General features: G+C 39.4%; 1 protein-coding gene and 1 non-coding gene across 3 annotated transcripts in view; one reads left to right on the forward strand and one right to left on the reverse strand.

Moving 5' to 3' along the window:
• LOC107784804 (tripeptidyl-peptidase 2) overlaps window positions 1–22,077 on the forward strand; it is a 41,409-nt gene that overhangs the window by 13,601 nt on the left and 5,731 nt on the right. The window contains exons 10-24 of one of the 2 annotated variants that reach the window (XM_016605987.2): window positions 6,960–7,043; window positions 7,134–7,321; window positions 7,449–7,623; window positions 7,689–7,810; window positions 7,895–7,989; window positions 8,507–8,565; window positions 10,679–10,833; window positions 12,204–12,382; window positions 13,842–13,954; window positions 14,027–14,197; window positions 15,437–15,565; window positions 15,672–15,772; window positions 15,853–15,970; window positions 17,005–17,084; window positions 18,553–18,625. In XM_016605987.2, coding sequence (XP_016461473.1) covers window positions 6,960–7,043; window positions 7,134–7,321; window positions 7,449–7,623; window positions 7,689–7,810; window positions 7,895–7,989; window positions 8,507–8,565; window positions 10,679–10,833; window positions 12,204–12,382; window positions 13,842–13,954; window positions 14,027–14,197; window positions 15,437–15,565; window positions 15,672–15,772; window positions 15,853–15,970; window positions 17,005–17,084; window positions 18,553–18,625 — 1,842 coding nt within the window. The remainder of the gene's footprint in view (window positions 1–6,959; window positions 7,044–7,133; window positions 7,322–7,448; window positions 7,624–7,688; window positions 7,811–7,894; window positions 7,990–8,506; window positions 8,566–10,678; window positions 10,834–12,203; window positions 12,383–13,841; window positions 13,955–14,026; window positions 14,198–15,436; window positions 15,566–15,671; window positions 15,773–15,852; window positions 15,971–17,004; window positions 17,085–18,552; window positions 18,626–22,077) is intronic. The other variant, XM_016605988.2, reaches the window with a different exon arrangement.
• Window positions 19,946–20,017, reverse strand: TRNAN-GUU (transfer RNA asparagine (anticodon GUU)). The gene has a single exon. It is a non-coding gene; the product is annotated as a tRNA-Asn (tRNA).

Here is a 22,077-nt window from a genome sequence, read left to right on the forward strand (position 1 = left end):
GAAAATTTTAAAAATACCAAACGTATATGAATTTAGTACTTTAATAGTCAAATTACAATTAAAAATAACTAATTTTAACAACCAATATACGATAATGTCGATATTAAGCAATTGCTCAGCATTATTCAACGGAATGACCTTTTCTCATTGGCATCACTTTGCACGTTATTGTAATGTTTGAAGAACAGATTTCTCCAAAGTGTATGGTCTCATCCATGAAGCAGTAGCCTCTGGCTTCACAAAGTGTCGGAGCGTTGACTTTTAATAGCAATGGTCTTTACATAAAGCACAAAAATGGTATGTATGCTTTTATTAGCTGAATTTGATTATTCGGCAACCAAAATAGCTCCCCAAGCCACTGCTAAGACCGAAAATTTCAGTTTAGGTGGCCATACTGTAGAAGCAGGAAATTTGTCCTCCTTCCAAATCATTTGACAGGGAACTGCTCCTGAGGGTGTTTTCCTCATGATCATATCATTTCCTGACATCCATTCTTGTAAGTTTTTTCATAAGCTTTCATAAGTGTGTGAGTGCAGCAAAATTATCAACTCCAGCTCTTTCTCCCATCATGCAATGCCCTTCTAAACTGTATGTCCCAAAGAATTTGCTTTCCATTTTGCTACATCCACACCACTGTCTTTCAGTTTAGATATGGGCAAAAGTTTCTGGAAACCTTTTAAAGTATTCTTCTTTGCGAAAGGTCTCCCTTCATAATGCAGTCTCTAGAGGCTAGTGATTTTTTAGTTTTCTACTCTCCTCTTCCCACTCCTTGTTTGTGTCCTATTATGCAGCTCTTCATTCCGGATATCTGCATCCAATTTCTAGATGGTATGTTAAGCACCTTTAGGTCTCTGAGATCTTAATCTCTCCATGTCCATTTCTCTGTTATGGTATATTAAGCACCTTTTAGGTCTCTCAGATCTTATTGCAAATCATCTATTGATAGCATTGTAAATCGGAATCTGAAGGAGAGAAGCTTGAGAATGTAAGAGAGTTAAGAGAGAATTGAGATTGAAAGTTTATTGTGAGAATAGATGAATTGAGATGGTCAGTTGTATTATTTTTTTCGGCGATAGGAAAGAATTCTAAACAAGCTAATATTTTTGAAGAGGTAAGGGGGAGTGAGACAAACGATCGAATTGACCGCTTCATCTGTAATCTTTCTAAATGGTCAGATGTGCGATGGATGCACAATTTTTTCTCCCTGGTACGGACCAGTCCAGTTTTGATCTGGTCCTTTGCTGGAATGGCTTATGGGTTGGCTATCATTGAACCAGTCCACACCCGCTACACTGGTTGAACTAGGTCCCTAGTGCATACAAATCATATGTACCGAGCTTGTTACATATATAACCAATACGAGGACCAGTGAGGGACTTGGTGAAAATATCTGCAAGCTGATCATTCGACCTCACAAACTTTGTAGCAATCTCTCCTGAAAGTATCTTTTCTCTGACGAAGTGACAATCAATCTCAATGTGTTTAGTTCTGTCATGGAACACCGGATTTGATGCAATATGAAGGGCAGCTTGATTATCGCACACAAGTTCCATCCGACTGATTTCATCAAATTTCAACTCCTTGAGCAATTGTTTGGTCTAGACTAGCTCACATGTTGCCATAGCCATTGCTCGATATTCTGCTTCTGCACTAGAACGTGCAACTACATTCTGTTTCTTGCTCTTCCAAGACACCAAATTTACTCCTACTAAAGCACAATATCTAGACGTAGAACGTCTATCAGAAGGTATCAGAAGGTGATCCTGCTAATCAGCATCCGAGTATCCAACGATCTGTTCATGACCTCGATTCTCAAACAATAACCCTTTGTCTGAAGCCGATTTTATATACCGAATAATGCGGACAACTTCATCCCAATGACTATCACAGAGAGAATTCATAAACTGACTTACAACACTCACAGGATAAGAAATGTCGGATCAATTCACTGTGAGATAATTTAATTTACCAACCAGTCGCCTATAGCTTGCAGGATCGCTACGCGGCTCCCCCTGTCCTGGCAGAAGTTTAGAATTTGGATCCATCGAAGTGTCAACATGTCTGCAACTTATCATCCCTGTCTCCTCAATAATGTCTAAGGCATATTTTCTTTGAGAAATAACAATACCCGAGCTAGACTGAGCAACCTTAATACCTAGAAAGTACTTAAATCTGCCTAGATCCTTAGTTTGGAAGTGCTGGAAGAGATTCTGCTTCAAATTGGTAATACCATCCTGATCATTGCCAGTAATAACAATATCATCAACATAGACTACCAGATAAATACAAAGACTTGAAGCAGAGTGCCGATAAAACACAGAGTGATCAGCTTCACTACGAGTCATGCCAAACTCCTAGATAACCGTGCTGAACTTACCAAACCAGGCTCGAGGAGACTGCTTTAGACCATAAAGTGACCGACGCAAGCGACATACAAGGTCACGAGACTCCCCCTGAGCAACAAAATCAGGTGGTTGCTCCATATAAACCTCATCCTCAAGATCACCGTGAAGAAAGGCATTTTTAATGTCCAGCTGATAGAGAGGCCAATGACGAACCGCAACCATGGATAGAAAAAGGCGAACTGTTGCGACTTTAGCCACGGGAGAGAAGGTATCACTGTAATCGAGCCCAAATATCTGAGTATATCCTTTGGCAGCAAGACGGGCCTTAAGTCCATCAACCTGGCTATCGGGACCAACTTTGACTGCATAAACCCAACGACAACCAACAGTAGATTTACCTGAAGGAAGGGGAAAAACTCCCAAGTACCACTTGTATGTAAAGCAGACATCTCGTCACTCATAGCCTGTCGCCATCCTGGATGAGATAACGCTTCACCTGTAGACTTAGGGATGGAAACCGAGGACAAAGAATATATAAAAGCATAATGGGGAGATGACAGACGATGATAACTTAAACCGACATAATGGGGATTAGGATTAAGTGTGGTCCGTACACCTTTCCGAAGTGCAATCGATGTACTAGGAAGAGACAAGTCCGCAGTAGGAGTAGGGTCAAGTGCAGGACGAGAACCAGTTGGGCCTGATGTAAGGCGCAAACGACGATGATAAGTCAAGAGTGGTGTTCCTGTGGCTGGGGATCTAGGAGGAACAACTAGACTTCTCAATGGTTGGTATGGGTGAAACTTTTGTGGTCGAAGGTGGAGGAGGAGCTATAGTAAACTCCTTAAAGGTCTGTATAGGTAAGACCTCAGATATATCATGGTGGTCAGCAGAGGTAAAGAAAGGTTTAGACTCAAAAGATGTGACGTCAGCTGACATAAGGTACCTACGAAGATCAGGGGACTAACAACGATATCCCTTCCGAACACGAGCATAACCAAGGGAGACACACTTGAGAGCACAGGGAGCTAACTTATCTTTCCCAGGGGCTAAGTTATGAACAAAACACGTGCTCCCCAAAACACGAGGTGAAAGAGAGTATAAGGGTTATTGGGGAAACAATACTGAATGCGGAATTTGATCCTTGATAGGAGACGAAGGCATCTGATTAATCAAATAACAAGTTGTGAGAACTGCATTGCCCCAAAAACGCAACGGAACGCGAGATTCCATTAGAACTGTGCTAGCAGTCTCAATAAAGTGCCTATTCTTTCTCTCTGCAACCCCATTTTGCTGAGGGGTATAAGGACAAGATGTCTGATGAATAATTCCTTGAGAAGTCATTAACTCCTGAAATTGAGAAGATAAATATTCTAAGGCATTATCACTGCGAAAAATGCGAATAGAAACACCAAATTGGTTTTTGATTTTAGTACAGAAACTCTGGAATATAGAAAATAACTCAGACCGATCTTTCATTAAGAAAAGCCAAGTACATCTTGAATAATCATCAATAAAACTAACAAAATAACGAAAACAAATTCTGCATGACTCTCAACACTACGCGGAAAGGAGGCTCGGGTATGTTTCCCAAGCTGACACGACTCACCATCTAATGTTGACAAACTAGATAAACTAGGCACCATCTTCTGAAGTTTGGATAAACTCGGATGTCTTAAACGCCTGTGGATTAGGTCTGGAGTATCTGTAACTAGACATGTTGTGGAAGGACTGAGTGGGTTAAGGTAGTAAAGGCCTTCTGATTCACGTCCTGTACTAATTGTCTGTCCCGTACTGTGGTCCTGCATAATAAAAGAATCGTCAATAAAATATATACCACAATGGAGGGCACAAGTCAAAGGACTAACAGATGCAAGATTAAAAGGACAGTCAGAGACATAAAGAACGAAATCTAGGGTGATAGAAGACAAGGGATTAGCTTGTCCAACTCCTTTTGCCTTAGTTTGACATCCATTGGCTAAAGTAACAGTGGGAAGAGATTGTGAATATACAATATTCGACAAAAGTGATATATTATCAGAGATGTGATCAGAAGCGCCTGAGTCCATGACCCATGGTCCAAGAGTACTAGATTTGGAAACACAAGCAAAAGAATTACCAGCAACAAAAGTATCAGTCTGAGCAACCGAGGCTACTTGTGGAGATGTCTGCTTACTTGCTCGATATTGAAGGAGCTCATTATATTCTTCTTTAGATAAAGAAAATCCCTAGTTGCCTGTAGTCTTGGTCTGAGCAATGTAAGCATTTTTGGGTGGACGACCATGTAAGGAATAACACATTTCACGAGTGTGTCCAAGTTTGTGACAATAAGAACACTTGGGTCTAGATCTTCCAAAACGACCTCCTCCTCGTCTATTCTCCATAGTTTGAGACGCCCGAATATCCACTGTTTGGGATGTGAGAAAAGAAGAATCATGTATCTGTGATGAGATCACTGGGTGACTTGGTATTGCAGCAAGGCGGAGTAATCGAGAGAATAATTCATCAACTGTGGGGACAGTCAGAGTAGCCAAAATCTGGCCGTGTACTGAATCAAGATCATTAGGAAGTCCAGCGAGGGTAAGAACTAGAAACATTTTCTGTCGCTGCTCTTGTTGTTTTTCAACACTAGCAGAAACTGGCATCAACTTCTCAAATTCCTCCATGACTGCCTGTACTTGACCCAAGTAAGTAGACATATCTAATTCCTGCTTCTTTAAGTTTGTCATCCGCGATATTACATCATAGAAGCGAGATATATCATTAGTGTATAAGGTATGGGCCTTTGCCCAAACCAAATAAGGTGTCTGGAATGGACGAAGCAAGGGCATCAACTTGGAATCAATAGATCGCCACAAGATGCTACATATCTGAGCATCGATCTTTGCCCAAAGTGCTATCGCCTTTTCATCACCTTCGCTAGACTGTTTGATTAGATGATCTTGAACAACTTGACCTTTACACCACAACTCGAAAGATGAAGCCCAAGCTAAGTAGTTTGAACTTCCCATTAAAGGTTCCGAGGTAATCATAACGCTAGAGCTTCCAGAACTCATGTTTCTAGACCTAAAAACATCAAATCCCAAGGACATCGTTGCAAATTATTACCAAATAAGAGAAAGAATCAGCTGTAATCCACTGAAACAGAGTAAGGAAACACTGAAACAGAATAAGGGAATACTGTATCGGAATCTTACTGTAGCTGTCGGAAAAAACTCAAAGTGGTCGGAATTTGTCGGGGATAGCACTGGTCGACTCGGAATTGCTGTGCGAGTAAGCTTTCCTGAAGGAAGTTCGTCGGAAAATGGATGTAAGGGGTCTCACACACCCTGCACGTGCACAGATCTCGCCGGAAAATTTGGACTTTGCCCGGCGCGTGAGGGCGCGTGGCTATGAGTTTTCCGGTGGGATGTTCTGGGGTTTGGTTGTGGGATTACGGCGGACCTTGTGGTGGTGTTGGTTTGTTCACAACACTGATAAATAGTGACTTTGACGCAAACAGTCATTTAGGTCATCGGAAAATTGCATGGTGACTGAGTTCTTTCTTCCCGGATGTCGCTAGAATGACGCACAACGATCTTTTCTTACCGAAGCTCTGATACCATGTGAGAATGCACGGGAGAAAAATCTTATTGATATTAGATACTCAATGCAATACAAGATGTCCTTATTTATAGTTATACTGTACACGGACATATTACTTGTATTCCAATATGGGACAAGACTACATTATATACATATCTGTAAACTAACAACACTATTCCTTTTGGCTAATACTCCCTTCGTTTCAAATTAGATGAGGTACTTTTTTTTTTAGTCTGTTCCAAAATAAATGACAGATTTCTAAATTTGGAAATAATTCAACTTTAAACTCTTCATTTTATCCATTTTACCCTTCATGAGAAGCTTTTATAACCACACAAATGTCATGGCCCCACAAAACTCTTACCCCTTAAGCTTTTAGGACCACAAATTTCAAAAGTCCTTTTTTCTTTAACTCCGTGCCAAGTCAAACTACCTCATCTAAATTGAAACGGAGGGAGTAGCTTTTAAGATTCTAATTGCTAAATTCCAAATCTTGCTGTAAGGCAGGTACTTTTGGCCTAAAGTGCCAGTATTAAGTGGCATACACATTCAAGTTGGTGTGAGTCCTATAATATTTTACTCTATGATGTCTGACAACCTTATTAAGTGTCATGTGACCCTAGCTTACCTATGAGGTTCTCGTTTTTGTCAAGTGATTAAGCGCTTTGTCTATATGTGTAGTGCCAATTTAAAGCTCCTTCATGGATAGTTACTACTCCCTCTGTTTCAATTTAGATGACACACTTTCCTTATTAGTCCGTCCAAAAATAATGACACATTCTACAATTGGAAATAATTCAAGTTTAAACTCTTCATTTTATCCTTAATGCGAAGCTTTTATAACCACACAAATGTCACGGCTCCACAAAGTTTTTACCCCTTAAGCTTTTAAGACCACAAGTTTCAAAAATCTTCTTTTTTTTCCCCTTAAATTCCGTGGCGAGTCAAACTACCTCGTCTAAATTGAAACAGAGGGAGTACATCGATTTTTGATCAATTCTGAGATGTGCATTCTTGTTCTATGGACAGCATAAATGTGATGTCATCAATATGAGTTATGGGGAACCTACACTGCTGCCAGATTATGGCCGCTTTGTTGACCTTGTCAATGAGGTAATGTTTCACTGCCTTTATATTTTCACTTGCTGGCACTTCAATGTATGAGAAATCTGTTGATTGTTGACTATTTGGTGAAAAGTTCAGGTGGTCAACAAACATCGTCTAATATTTGTCAGCAGTGCCGGCAATAGCGGGCCGGCTTTGACTACTGTGGGTGCACCTGGTGGCACTTCGTCAAGCATAATTGGAGTGGGAGCATATGTCTCCCCAGCTATGGCAGCTGGTACTCACTTATTAGTTGAGCCACCTACTGAAGGCCTTGAATACACTTGGTATGGACCTTATTTAATGTTTGCTACCCTTTTCCAATTCGAGTGCTTGGAACTTTTTTTAGGATAATTTTGTGCCAGTCTCTTTATTAGAATTTAAACTACAAAGCTGAGCTCCAAGAGAATGCAGGTCTAGTCGGGGACCTACTGTGGATGGTGATCTTGGTGTCTGCATAAGTGCCCCTGGTGGTGCTGTGGCTCCCGTTCCCACATGGACCCTTCAAAGACGCATGTTAATGAATGGAACATCAATGGCATCTCCATGTGCCTGTGGCGGGGTGGCTTTACTTGTCAGTGCTATGAAGGTAATTCCAATGTTATGGCCATTTTACACGGTTTCTCTTGTTTTCCTTAAGTATGTGACCTGCAGGCAGAAGGTATTCCTGTTAGTCCATACAGTGTACGGAAGGCTCTTGAGAATACATCTGTACCCGTGAGTGCTTTACTAGAAGAAAAGTTATCCGCTGGACAGGGACTCATGCAAGTTGACAAGTTAGGTTCACTCTTCCTTCTGACTTTTGATCTTTCGCATGGCCATTGATCCCTTTTCGATTCATATCTTGAATGTCATCTCAGGGCCTATGACTACATCCAAAAAGTGCAAAATGTTCCATGTGTGTGGTATCAAGTAAAGATCAAGCAGGCTGGCAAAACAAGTAAACCAACTCCGTGTATGTGTGCGTGTGTGCTCATGTTTGTGTTTTCTGTACGTGTGTATTTCGTTATGCGCTCCATGGTGCTGCAGACCATTTTCCCTATGGTTTTAACAAAGACGAACTTATTCAAACAAATGGGAGGTTTATCAAAGATGAATACTCCTCCGTTTCAATTTATATGGCGTAGTTTGACTGGCCATGGAGTTTAAGAAAGAAAGGAAGACTTTTGAAACTTGTGATCTTAAACATGCCATAACATTTGTGTAGATATAAAAGCTTGCCATTAAGGGTAAAATGGGAAGTTCAAGTTGCATGGTTTCCAAAGTTAGAATTCTGCCATTCTTTTTGGAAAGGGGGATTAATAAGTAAATAGTGCCTTCTCCTTGGAATGGAGGGAGTAACTGTTATCTCTGTTTCTAAGGGGGTAATCGTTGCAGTCTCTTTAATTTGAAAAGTTTTTCTTGTCGCCGCTATTTTTTGTCTGATCAAAGGATGTGTTTGTTCTGATCTGAAGTGCTTGCTTTGGTTGCAGCTCTTGCATCACGAGGCATCTACCTTAGGGATCCTAATTATTGTCACCAGTCTACGGAGGTGAGATTAGTCCTCCAAATTTTATTTCTCATGCATGCTAAGAATTCATATAGCTGACCCCAACTAGTTGAGAACGAGGTGTAATGTTGTATGCGTGCTAATAAATTTATGGCGTGGTAGTGTTGTACTATGAAGATTTAACTATATTTATTTGGCATCTTTTGTCTCTCTGAGTACCCAGGCGCAAGCTAGATTAGTTAAGATTTAATGTTTAATTAATAATGGCACCCTTTTATGTATTCCTTTCTTTCTTGATAGATAAATGTAAAATTGTATAAAGGAAAATCCTAAGGAACACAAACTGTTAGACGATCCAACAAATCAAATACACGTCCATGCAATTTAGAGTGTTTTTAAAAAAAAAATAAAATTAATGTCAATGGTCTGTGCCAGTTTATGTGCACCTTCTCTAATCCACTAGGCAGCTTGTCTAGCTCACGAGCAAGGTTTCCAAGGTAATCCTGCTGAGCACATACCGAGTGTTGTTGCTCGGGATGAACCTGGGATATCTAAATTGTTACTCTCATGTCTCAATCACTACATCCTTGATGGATAGAGTTGCCCCCAACTGACCATCACTTTTTTTTATTGGATCCTTTCAGGCTGACATTTGCTTGTAAAAGAACCCTTAATTACAGGAATCCTGCTTAGAACTCCATAAATGTGAATTTGACAGTTGGCGTCCAAAACTCTTTTGCTTCCCTTTCATGTGCCTAAGCTTCACGCTCCGGCTCATGCTTCACAAATGCCTTGCTCCACCAAATCTTTGTTGGTAATCCTTGAAAAAGTTTTTCACAGAGATTCGAGCCTATTGCTGGCATTTCCCCCTTTCCATTCCACCAATGCAAGTTGATATAACTCTATCCAGGTTATCCTCTTCAGCATCACTTCACTGGAAAAAAAACAGATTTATGATTCCTTCTTCTTTCTGTTGCCAGCACCTGACACAATTCTTTTACAGCCAGCTAGAAATCCCTTGTCCTAAGCTGCCATCATTAACACTCAACAACAGTGTGACCACACAGCCGTGAGCCCGTGACCTATAGCATAGCAAAACAATTAGAGGTGGAGTTACCGCAGGAGAAGTAACCTCTCGACCTCTCTGGAGGCACTTATGTATGCCGTAAGCTTTAAAAGACCAATAGACTGGATGAAAGGTCTGAAATTGGTTTAGTTGATCTCGGTGTTTCCGATGGAGTTTAGATCTTTGGTGTTTCAGGTGGAGCGAGGCAAAACTGGAGAATAGGGTCCCTATTGAAATATTCTTTTCTAATGTCATGTCAGTCCTCTTTGATGCATTCGTATGGTTCCGTGTTGGTATATAAATCTTCATCTGGCTGTGAGTCTCTGCAAACTTTCGAATGTACGAGTTTCAGAATATAACCATGTTGTGGGAGATGAAGAAATTTAGAATCCGATATAGTGATCCTGCTGATTTCAGAGGAACACTTGAAATTCTTGACAATGTTTTGTACTTCACTGTACCTTCCAAATGCTATTCTTTTGAGTGTTCCGAACCACTGTGCTCGGCAGGCAGTGTTCAAATTAGACTGGTACCTGGATATATATATATATATATATATATATATATATATATATATATACATAATAGTAATGTGACAGCTGGATCTAATGTACCAGTATCTTGGGGGCATAGTGGATCTGGAGCTTTTCCAGTTCAATTTTCTTACCTTGCTGGCATGGTTAGAGAGCAGATCAACTTAGGTTTCTTTTATACAAATACTGGTTTATAAGCTCAGAGTCATAGGAAGTTGCATGTTCAAGTGAAGAGTTCCATAAAATGTGTCTTGAACCGATAGAATATCATTTTGCATGGGTTTCAGACTGCTGTATCTGCAGTTGTCTTGATAGTAACTAGATCAATTTAAGATGGGACTTGTCAAATGAATCACTGGATTAATTACATAGGTTTCACCTCTGTATAAGTGAACCAAGGTTTTGTAAATTGATTGCAAGGGAAAAAGTTGCTTAGATTCATTTGATACAAAGCAAGCTGAATGGACATTTGGTGTAAATGTGATTTAATTGGTCACAATTTTTGATGATTCTGTTTCCCCTCAAAGGCTGTTAACGTTCTTCTCTCTTCTCTCAGTGGACCGTGGAAGTTGAACCGAAGTTCCATGAAGATGCAAATAATTTAGATCAATTGGTTCCTTTTGAAGAGTGCATTCAGTTGGTTTCTACTGGAGATACGGTAGTGAAAGCTCCTGAGTACCTCCTTCTCACCCATAATGGACGCAGCTTCAGGTTACTCATCTTCCCTCGCTGTTTTTTTTTGCGACTGTTCTAATTTGATGATTAATATGAACAACGAAATCTTCTTATCTCCAGTTTCTCCAATTTAAAGCACTCAGAATGTGTGCTCTTTCATAAATACTCTGAATTGCAGAATGCACAATTTTTGGGGATTAGCTTGCTTATACAAAAGATTTGTGTCCAAGCATTATTCATCTCTGTGGTGACTGTTCTGGTGCCACTATATTTTAGGTGACTGGCGCTGCTACTTTCTACGCGACCAGCGCCCTTATCTTATCTTATTTCTATTAGAGCCAAGGGTTTGAGTCCCTACTCTTAAAATTCTTTATCCCTACTCTAAAAATTCTTTTACTAGAGCCAAGGGTTTGAGTCAACAGCAACAATAAACCCAGTGTAATCCCACAAGTGGGGTCTGGGGAGGTTAATGTGTACGCAGACCTACCCCTACCTTGTGACGGTAGAGAGGTTCTTTCCTGTAGACCCTCGGCTCAAGGAATAATGAAAGTAAAGCAAAAAAACACTAGCAACAAAATTTTTGAGTCCCACTCTGAAAATTCTTAGTCCTTACTCTGGAAATTCTCTCTCCCTCTTCAAGTACTTCTTCCTTTATTTCTTTGTCTGCTTAAAGAAAGTTACCTCACTTTCTCTTTTTCAATTAAAAAAAAGGGCTATTTCCTTCTTCCTCCAAAAATCTTACTATTTCCTTCTTCCTCCAAAAATCTTCTTTTTCTTCTTAATCCCACACAAGCAAATTTTATCATCACCAAAGTTTTTGGCTGCATCATTTTGGGCAACCAGCTTCAGAAGTTGGTCATATATTTTGTGAAGAGCTGACTGCGTCTTTTATTCGCTTCCACATGCTTGTAGCTTATCGTGGCACAACATCTTATTTGTTTTTGGCTGCATCATTTTGGGCAACCAGCTTCAGAAGTTGGTTATATACTTTGTGAAGAGCTGACTGCGTCTTTTATTCTCTTCCACATGCTTGTAGCTTATCGTGGCACAACATCTTATTTTCTGCCTGTTAATATGTAATGACGTGCAAAATTGTGATTAGAACCAGATATGTTAGTCTCTTACTTGGAAGGTGGATACAGAACCATCATTCTATAATGATAGTTTGTTCAACACTTTAGGCCGTGAAGTGAGTATTATGTGGTCCAGGAATTCTTCTATTAAATCATGGCTATTGCCATTACGCCTTTACTACTGCTCTAGTTTCTCTTTGCATAATAGATAATGTTAAAATGATTTTTTAAATCATGAGATAACTGGGAATACACCAAGAAAAAGATCATGAGACAACTAGATTGGTGTACATTATGGAAAAAATTACATATTCTTTCTGTTCATTTTTCCAGCATAGTGGTGGACCCCACCAATCTAAGTGATGGCTTGCATTATTATGAAGTATATGGCATAGATAGCAAATCACCATGGCGTGGACCACTTTTCAGAATTCCAGTTACTATAACAAAGCCGACTGTTGTAAAGATCCGACCCCCTCTAATTTCCTTCCAAGGCATTTCGTTTGTACCAGGTGAGTATCATATTACTAAGCTATGCATGCATTTATTCTCTTCAATGATTGCTTACTGCCACATTACTTAACTGTGTCAGGATTATAGGTAAGGTAGTGTCTGGCGGGCCTTATAGATCATTTTGCTTTGTTACATCCTGTTTGTTTATCTGTCCAGATGTAAGAATGATATATAGGATTTTTATCAGCCACTGACAGGGTATTCTGCCTACATCACATCCCTTGGGATGCGGCCCTTCTCCCGACCCTGCGTAAATGCGAGATGCTTTGTGCAGCGAACTGCCCTTTACTCTACCTCCACAAAGGTAGGGGTAAGGTTTGCGTACACACTACCCTCCCCAGACCCCACTATGTGGGATTACACTGGTTATGCTATTGTCGTTGTATAGGTAAAACTAGTAGATACTATTTTTGGGAAGAGAAAGGAAGGTTAAGTGTCGTGTGGCTCTTCTTGTTGTATGTGGTTATGGATGTGTAGGTTTAATTGTAGGAGAAAAACTATCTTCCTTGCGTCTTTGTGGTCAAGAAGTAATGATATTTTGGGGCATAGAAAAACAAAAACAAGAGACACTGCATCATTCAAGACAAATCAAAGAATTGCATATTGATTAGTAAAAGAGAAAGGTATACAGTAAGAAGAGGGTATCAGCCACTATGCATATAACAACAACAACAACAACAACCCAGTATAATCTCACTAGTGGGGTCTGCGGAGAGTAGTATGTACGCAGACCTTACCCCTATAGACCCTCGGCTCCCTCCCTCCAAGAACTCCCCACCTTGCTCTTGGGGTGACTCGAACTCACAACCTCTTGGTTGGAAGTGGAGGGTACTTCAAGTGTTGCTACTAAAGTTAAAACTGTTGACAATATTTCTTGAAATTAAGGGCGTAGCAATTATGATCTCTTATGTTGAACGTTTAGTGCTGATAGAGGATTTCCTTGTTAGTCACATTGAGAAATAGTCTTGCTAGCTTTCTAGAGTTCTTTTCCTCAGAAAATGTGCATCTTTTGAAGTATGACAATTGAACTAATGAAGTTTAGACAAAAGCACTTCATAAAACTATCTAAGCTACTGAATTCTTTATCTGCAAACATGGCAAACAAATAATCTATAATTTCGAGCACTTTGTTACAGAGAATATAAAAATCTGATTATATAGTGTTAGTACGATCTGGATCAGATGTTCAGCGAGAATATATACCATGAAATCGACTGCAATGATGTGTTGTAAACAGATGGGTTTTAGGGTAAGAACCCAAAGGAAAATGTTGGAGAAAGTTGTGACAGAAACTTGAGCATGGTATAGATCTTGGCAAAATGGGTTAGGATAAAGCCAGAAAACTGAATTATTAAGAAAATACTTTCACTTTATTTTCTTAAAATTGTTTTCAGGTCGATATTGCATGTTCTTCCTTTGACTACTTTGTCAATTTTCTGCATGTACACCTGTGTTTAGGCCAAATTGAAAGGAGATTTATTGAGGTACCATTTGGTGCTACCTGGGTTGAGGCCACAATGAGGACATATGGATTTGATACAGCTAGAAGATTCTTCATAGACACTGTTCAGGTAAAATATGTTCTGATTTATTGTATTGTTCTATTGTACTGTTACTGGTATTCATCTGCTTGTGATCTACAGCTATCCCCATTGCAAAGGCCCATTAAATGGGAAAGCGTGGCCACATTTTCATCACCTTCATCCAAAAGCTTTGCCTTTCGAGTGGAGGGTGGTCGGACAATGGAACTAGCAGTTGCCCAATTTTGGTCCAGCGGTATAGGCAGTCACGAAACAACAATTGTCGATTTTGAGGTAGTTAAGTTTGCAGTAAAATATAACTGAAACTGACTGTTTAATTTCTATTTCTGTTCTGGATGGTTAAACTATGATGAGCAAATGATCTTAATAAGAGGCATGCTCTTGTTTCTTTCTTTTTTTTTCTTTTTTGCTTTAAGCACTTTATTCCTTTTTTTTTTTCTGAACCAAACACAACCACTCTTAAGATGAGAAGCTTTGGAAGTGCTACAGTTGTTCATCCTCTCCTTTTGGTTTAAGGGAGACTTTCTTAATCTGGAGTCCCGCTATTTGAACTGGTGTAAAATGAGGATGCTGACTTCCTTTATAAGGGGGGGACCAAGTTCTGATTTATGAAGGAAATCAGTTAAATAGTTGGAGTACCATAGAATTTTTGTCATTTAATCAAAGAGTTTGACATAATTGCACGGAATACTTCTCACTGAATTGTGTTTATGCATCTTTTATGTGGCAAAGCAGAAGAGGAAATAATTAAGTTAGCAATTCAATCTTTCTTCTATTATCCAAAAGGCTGAATTCTTACTTGTTGGTGCTGACCTTATATGATCTTGGATATTTTTCACCCCATGAGCTAGATTTTGGGGTTTAGTTGCGGCCTAGATCCATTTTCATATCATGTTATTAGAGCCAGACCCATCCCTATTCCTGATTTGTCCAATGTTGGGCCTCATCTTATATTGTCCAGACATCATATGTCCAGTCTTGGTCGAGCAAAGGGGTGTTTGGCTGAGGGATTGTAATGTTGTCTCCTTGTATGATCTTAGGGGATTCTCACCACATGAGATATCTTTTGGGGTTGAATTGGGCTCAAGGTCCATATTCTACAGATGCAATTCAAACAGAATATTCTTCATCATTAAAAAACAAAACTGTTTAGTAATGAAATGGGCCTGAATAGAGGAACAGATTTAGAGGATTCATATAGGAACACCCTCTAGGTTGCGGTTGAGGTGTAGTTGATTGAATATCTTTCCTTCTAATATATAGAGATTCATGGTATTTTACTCCTTTCACCGAGTACTCTGCACATGATGCTTCTAACCTGGTTTGCTGTGTGTCTACATGTTAGTTATCTTTTTGCGAGTAAAATTTCCCACCCCTTCCTGGACAACTGAATCCACTTTAGTTGTTGGAAGTGAACGGGTGCTCCGAAGAATTTTATGCTTTGCTGCCCCAAATATATGGATACAAATAAGACAGTAATGCCTTTGCTTGGGCCTTGGTGGAAATTCTCAGATTGCATTCCGTGGTATAAACATCAGCAAAGAGGAAGTAATTCTTGATGGAAGTGAAGCACCCGTAAGGATTGATGCTGAAGCTCTTCTGGCAACTGAAAGACTTGTCCCTTCTGCAGTGCTCGACAAGGTGAGTTGTTTCTCTAACTTTTGGATGTCAGCCATTCCAAGTGGTATGTTTCCTTAGGTGGGTAAACATTTACATGACCTCTTTTTCTATTTGAAATTTCCTTCAGATAAGAGTTCCATATCGTCCTATTGATGCCAAACTGCATGCTCTGTCAGCAGATCGGGACAAATTACCCTCAGGAAAGCAAATTCTGGCTCTTACATTAACGTGGGTTTGATCTCTTGGAACTAGTTTCACTTTGCTTAATTACAATTTGGATAATAACCATTTCCAACTTCTGTCTACAGTTACAAGTTCAAACTGGAGGATGGTGCAGAACTAAAGCCGCAGATTCCCTTACTTAATAACCGGATCTATGATAACAAGTTTGAGTCTCAGTTTTATATGATATCGGATGTGAATAAGGTATAGACTTTTCTACCTTTTACATATGAAAGCATTCCATAGATTAGCCTTGAGGTTTGCTTCTTCCCCCCCCCCCCCCCCCAAAAAAAAAAAAGAAAAAAAAAAGAAAAAGAAAAAATAAAATAAAATTAAGATCGGGGAGTATGTCGAAGAAAAAGCGAAAAGTGGATTCCATACTTCTTTTCGTGTTTTGAAAATTATGTGGGCTGTAGCAGGATTAACAAGAGGTAATGGCCCTCAATGTGGAAGATAAGAATACTTAGTTAAGGAGGTCTTTTTAAAAAGTAAATGAATGCTGGGAGTAATCTTGTGTTACTATTTTGTGTAACAGAGCTTATCATGAGGGGTGTCCATCACATTGTTTTGCTTGTATGCACGAGCAACACTAGCTGATATATTCAGCAGGAACTCATCAAAAGAAGAAAGAAAGTTTCCTTGCAATATTGAACGTAGCTACATAATAAAGCTAAGCTTCTGTGATGTCAAAACTGGAAATAACTGAAAGAAAGAAAATTTCCTTGCAATGTTGAATGTAGCTACATAATAAAGCTAAGCTTCTGTGATGTGAAGACTGGAAATAACTGAACCAATTGGCCCAGATAGTCTAAGAAAGCTAGAAACGTCATTGGTGAAGGATGGCAAGAAAGCTAGGTGTAAAATTGAGCTAGTTCTAAAGAAAGGGAGTACTTCTGTCATAGCACCTAGCTCATCACAGCCTTAATTCCCTTTCTTCATAAAGCGAAGTTACATATTCAAAGAGCATAATCTTCTACATTTGCATAATAGTTAAAAAGTTTTTTAGTGTGCAAAATATTAGTCAAGAATTTAGGACCACAACCGTAAGGCATTGTGCATTAATATTATTTAACTCAAGAAGTGGAATTGCAAATTTCAATCTACTGCTAAGATTAATAATATTGGATTATTTCACTTGTTTTCTGTGCAGGTAGTATAGTTAAGTTTGTTATCATATTGGATTAGATTCATGTAATCTTGACCATACTTGCTTGCTATCCTCTCCTTCTATACTGTAGCGAGTGCATGCTATGGGTGATGTTTATCCAGATTCCGCAAAGCTTCCAAAGGGTGAATACACTATACAGCTATATTTGAGGTATAGTTCTCTAACATTTATTTATTTAATGTGCTGCAAGAGCATGCAGATAATTTTCTCATGCATCTTGTGGCTTACTGTAACTCATTGCCTATTGAAGGCTCTTAACCCCTTTTTGGCCCTGGGAATGAGGTTGTCTGGGCTTGAGTTTTGAGATCTTAAAAACTCCATGTCTATACTAGTAAATAAAGCATAGGCATTAGATGAGGTGGCTTGGATTTGGTTTCCAACTTTTCTTTTGTCTTTATTACCCTTGGCAATGTTAGAAAGTTAAGTGTCAGCCTTATAATCCTAAAATCAGTGTGTTAGAAGAATTAAGATATTTTGTCACACATTGGGCAAATATCACGTGTATTGTGTCTAACTCCTATAAATAGGTGTTCCTTGTATCCGTGGTATCAGCTTATCTTCGGAATATCTCTTTGTTCTCTTATTTTCTCATATGGTTGTCCACCAGCAGGCAAAAGTTACTTGACGTACCAGGATTATAGAGGTTGTGAGATAAGAAAGATCAGAGAAGAGAAGAAAAAGTACTGATGACCTGATGATAAAATATAACAGTATTGCTGTAAAATATAATGTTTGTCCAGTGTGGGACAAGATCCAAAGAGCTCAACTCTTCTTACTCTCAAAGCTCTAACATTCTACACTAACACTTGACACTCTAATAGGAGATTTTCCAATCTCTCTTATTGTAAATGGTTTATAAAGTAAATCTAGGTCGTTTGACTTCTACCTCAGTTGCAACAATAACAAAGTTGTCCAGCACTATCTCAATTAAATAGACATGTCTCCTTGCAGACCATGTCTTATCTGGTATTGTCTTTGTTGCTTTTGTAAGCACATATAAGAATGTTAAGTGCTGATAAATCTGCTGCGACAATCACATCTGCAGTCCCATGGCCGTGTTCTGGGTTTCCAAGAGTTGTGATTAGTATATAGTAGGTATAGTTATTAGAACAATAGAAATCGTGCAACTTCAGGCTTTTGTTTTGGGTTGTAAATTCCTTCCATTATCAGAATCTGCCCAATTTTTGAATTGGTCAAAGGTAGATACTGTTTTATTTTGTTGCCAAAGTTGTCTAAAATGTACATCCATTGCAAACAAATTTACCAAGGAAATTATTAATGCTTGTTTTTTAATTGGATTGTCTCACTGTTTGCACAAGTCGCATAAGGTAAATGCGATTTATAAGTCGCATTTTGTAAATGCGATTTATTTTTTGCTTGTGACTCTTCCAACCCCAAATATGGATGCAATATTGAGAAACGTAAACAAATTTTAAGACTTATAATTTCTTCAAGATACTTACCAATTATTACATTGTAATGTGACATCGATCAATGCTGTTTTTTTTTTTTTGTTTTTGCTATTTGTGTGATGCAACCTGATTGCGCGTGCCAGTAGGCTAGCATGAATATAAGCACAGATTATCCTTCTTACTAGCTCGTGATGTCTGTGGTTCAGGCATGACAATGTACAGTATCTTGAGAAGATGAAGCAATTGGTGTTATTCACTGAAAGAAAATTGGAGGAGAAGGTATGCTGCTGTACTCTTGCTGCCGAAATTTGTTTAGTCTGAATGGCTTCAATAGTTGAGAAATGCAGGAAGACATCTTCTTTTAGTTGATGCATTGGTTCTTTCATAATGTAATTGCTGTTTCCTTCTTTACATGGTCAAGATTTTCATGTCTAAAGTCATGAGGTTTGACTTGCTTTTGAAAGTTATTGTGTTTCCTCGCAATAGTCAAGTTGGAAAACCAGCCAACATACATCTTTAACTTTCTACTGTTCTAGTACTCTCTTAACATTCGCCTTAACTATGCCAACAGATTGTTGTGGAGTGGCTATTTCCAATCTGTTTTAACCAAATGGGTTACTCGTGGATCTTGTAGGGTTTTGGAATGAATTTAGAATAAAAGGGTTCAGGGTGCTTCCACTAGGGTTTCTGATGCAATCTGGAAACCTGCTACTGTACATTTACGTGTATTTTCTTATTACATTTAATACCATTTATACTGCTTAACGATTGGGTGTTTATTTATTAATACATACATATGTACATATATGTGTGTATATATACATGTTTGTGTGTGCACGTATATACTCTGCCCATTTTAAACATCCAAGTACGGCGTATAATTTTATGAATTGTCCTTATTTATTTCTTATTTTCTCATTGTTACTCCTATTAATTGTAAAGCAAGTACTATTAATCACTTTAACCTCTTTAATAGGAAGGGTAAAATTGGTAGAGAACATTTTTTTTTTATCTTGGTTTTCAGAAGCGACAGATATTTTGAAATATTTTTATTGGGCTAAAACGACACTTAAAATGAGAGAGGAGTATTTTGGTAACTAAGAAATCTTCGAGGGTCAGTGGTGCACAGTTCGGAACTCAGTGGATACTGAGCTCGGCCCTCTAATCGTCTCCACTTAAATACCGAGCTATTGTCTGCGGTAGGTTTTGAAATATGATGTGTGTGTAACTTTGTAACCCACACGTCACACGCTGTGCGTTTACCAATAACACAAAGTACTGAGGGCGAGAAAATAATGAGGTATATATATAGTCAAATCTCTTTATAACAACCTCGTTTGTTCCGAATATTTTTGGATGTTATAGCGAAGTGCTGTTATAGAGAGCATATATTATAACATAACATATGAAAATTGGTTTCGGAAAAACTTGGCTTTTATAGTGAAGTGTTGTTATATAAGGATGCTGTTATAGAGAGGTCTGACTGTATACCTTTTAAATTAGACTTTGAGTGTAGCTTTTATGGTTACACAAATGTTTTCATGTTATGACATGTCTAAGACAGGGGTCGCTAGGTCAGAAAAGCGATAACTAAAAAATCTCCCCAAGTAGGATTCGAACCTATGACCAATCGGTTAACAGCCGACCGCTCTACCACTGAGCTACTGAGGAACAACGGACTTAATGTTGGAAGCCGACTCTCGTTCTTTGGACCAACCTATGACCGAATAAAAATGAGTTCGTCACTCTTTTTCACATACACCGGGAGAAAAGGTTACGATAGCAAGCCCCTCCCCGGCTGGAGAGCCTCCAGGACGCTCCGAGTTCTTTTTTGGGGGGATGGTCTAATTTACTAGTGGCAACGAAGTTCTTGGTAATTAGCAAGGGGGAAGGAGGATCTCCACTCATTTCATTCATTCAGTGCCTGCGGTGAGGCGCGACCCACAACAAACGAAGGGGGAAAGCTTGCTTTGCTTGCTGTAGCCCTATTTTTGTAGATTAGGCTTGGTAAACGTAAGCTATATTTGAGTAGGCTCGCAGCTTCGCTCAGCAGAAGAGCCTGACTTTTTATTATATTAGTAAAGCGCTAGCGCCCAACGTCCTCCTAGTTTGAAAGAGAAAAAGAGTGGAGATGTGCGAAAAAAGATCACTCCTAACTAACCAGTCAAGTGAAAGGAGCCCGCTTACCCACTCCCCTTCCCCCCATTGCTAGGAGCCTCGCCCTCTTGACTCTGGTTCCATCTTTCTTTCGTTAGTTAAGCCACCTTTTTCTAAAAAGGATTGTAGTAATTCTGGTTTGACACTATTTGGAATGGCTCTCTCATATTGAGAAATTCTGTCTAGTGGCATTCGATCACAGAATCCATTGACAGCTGCATAAATGACTAGAATTTGTTTTTCAATTGGCAGTGGTGCATATTGTGGTTGTTTCGGTACTTCTGTCAGCCTTGCACCTCTATTGAGTAATGCCTGAGTCGCAACATCAAGGTCTGAGCCAAATTGAGCAAGGGCGGCCACTTCGCGATATTGTGCCAATTCCAGTTTTGAACTACCGCAGACTTGTTTCATAGTTTTCAACTGAGCGGCAGACCCGACGCGACTGACAGATAAGCCGACGTTAATCGCAGGTCTAATTCCGCGATAAAAGAGCTCTGTTTCCAAACAGATTTGTCCATCAGTAATGGGGATCACATTGGTGGGAATATAGGCCGATACGTCTCCAGCCTGTGTTTCAATGACGGGTAAGGCGGTCAAGCTACGGCATTATCACAGAAAGAAAACATGGCTAGTAGACACCCGAATTTCTTGATTCACGGCGACGAGTATTTGCACTTTAGATCTCATGACTCGACCTGTAGACGGTGATACCACCACCTTTGGCGACGTGATCTTTTCTTATTCACTTGTGCTGGTGGCGGAGAGGTCGGCGCCTGTGTTCTGGCTCTGGGGGGGTGGGTCTTCCCTTTCTCAATTATGACGTACTCGGTTAGGTTGTCTTTTGATCTTGTTCGGGCTTGGAAAAGCTTCCTTTTTCAATTCCAGAAGTTACGGAGCCTATGTAGAAGAAGCTGTAGAAGAGCACCACCACGGTTCAGGTCCCGACACATGGGGATTAATTAAGCTGCAAGGATCGTGAATCAAGGGAAGGGAAGAATGAGACCATAATTTGGAAGTCGCCCCCGACCGAGAGAAGTTTCAAACTTCGTGCCTAGTCAAATAGCTTCACATAAATTGAAATGGGGGGAGTATACAGAGTGAACGCTAAGCCTCTAAGTCCATTCGTATCTGGTTAGACAAGATTAGAAATAATTGCATTCTAATAGACAAGTAGTACATAGAGACATGAGAGAAGGTTGTTTAAGATGGCCTTTTATGTTCTAATGGACCTAAAAGTGCACCAGTCTGAAGGTGTAGGTATAACTATGATGATTGAAGATGTTAAAAGACGACGGGGTAGTGAAAGTTGTCTCAAAAGACTTATTGTCTCGTGTAACCCATGAGAGCTCAGAAGAGAATATAACTTATCCTTATATTAATACCAAATGTTTGAGATCAAAGTTTGGTCATTATTGGTACTTATATTAAGTCGATGTATGACGGGAGAGAATATCAGTGTAGGCAAAAGTGGATAATTCCTAACTTAAGGTACCCCAGTTCCTCCGAAAAAATCAAGTATGGGAATGAATGGACCCAATATGCTGAATCCGACTAGTTTGAGATTTAGGTGGGTG

Source organism: Nicotiana tabacum, chromosome 4 (assembly GCF_000715075.1).
Source record: "Nicotiana tabacum cultivar K326 chromosome 4, ASM71507v2, whole genome shotgun sequence".
Classification (NCBI taxonomy): Eukaryota; Viridiplantae; Streptophyta; class Magnoliopsida; order Solanales; family Solanaceae; genus Nicotiana; species Nicotiana tabacum.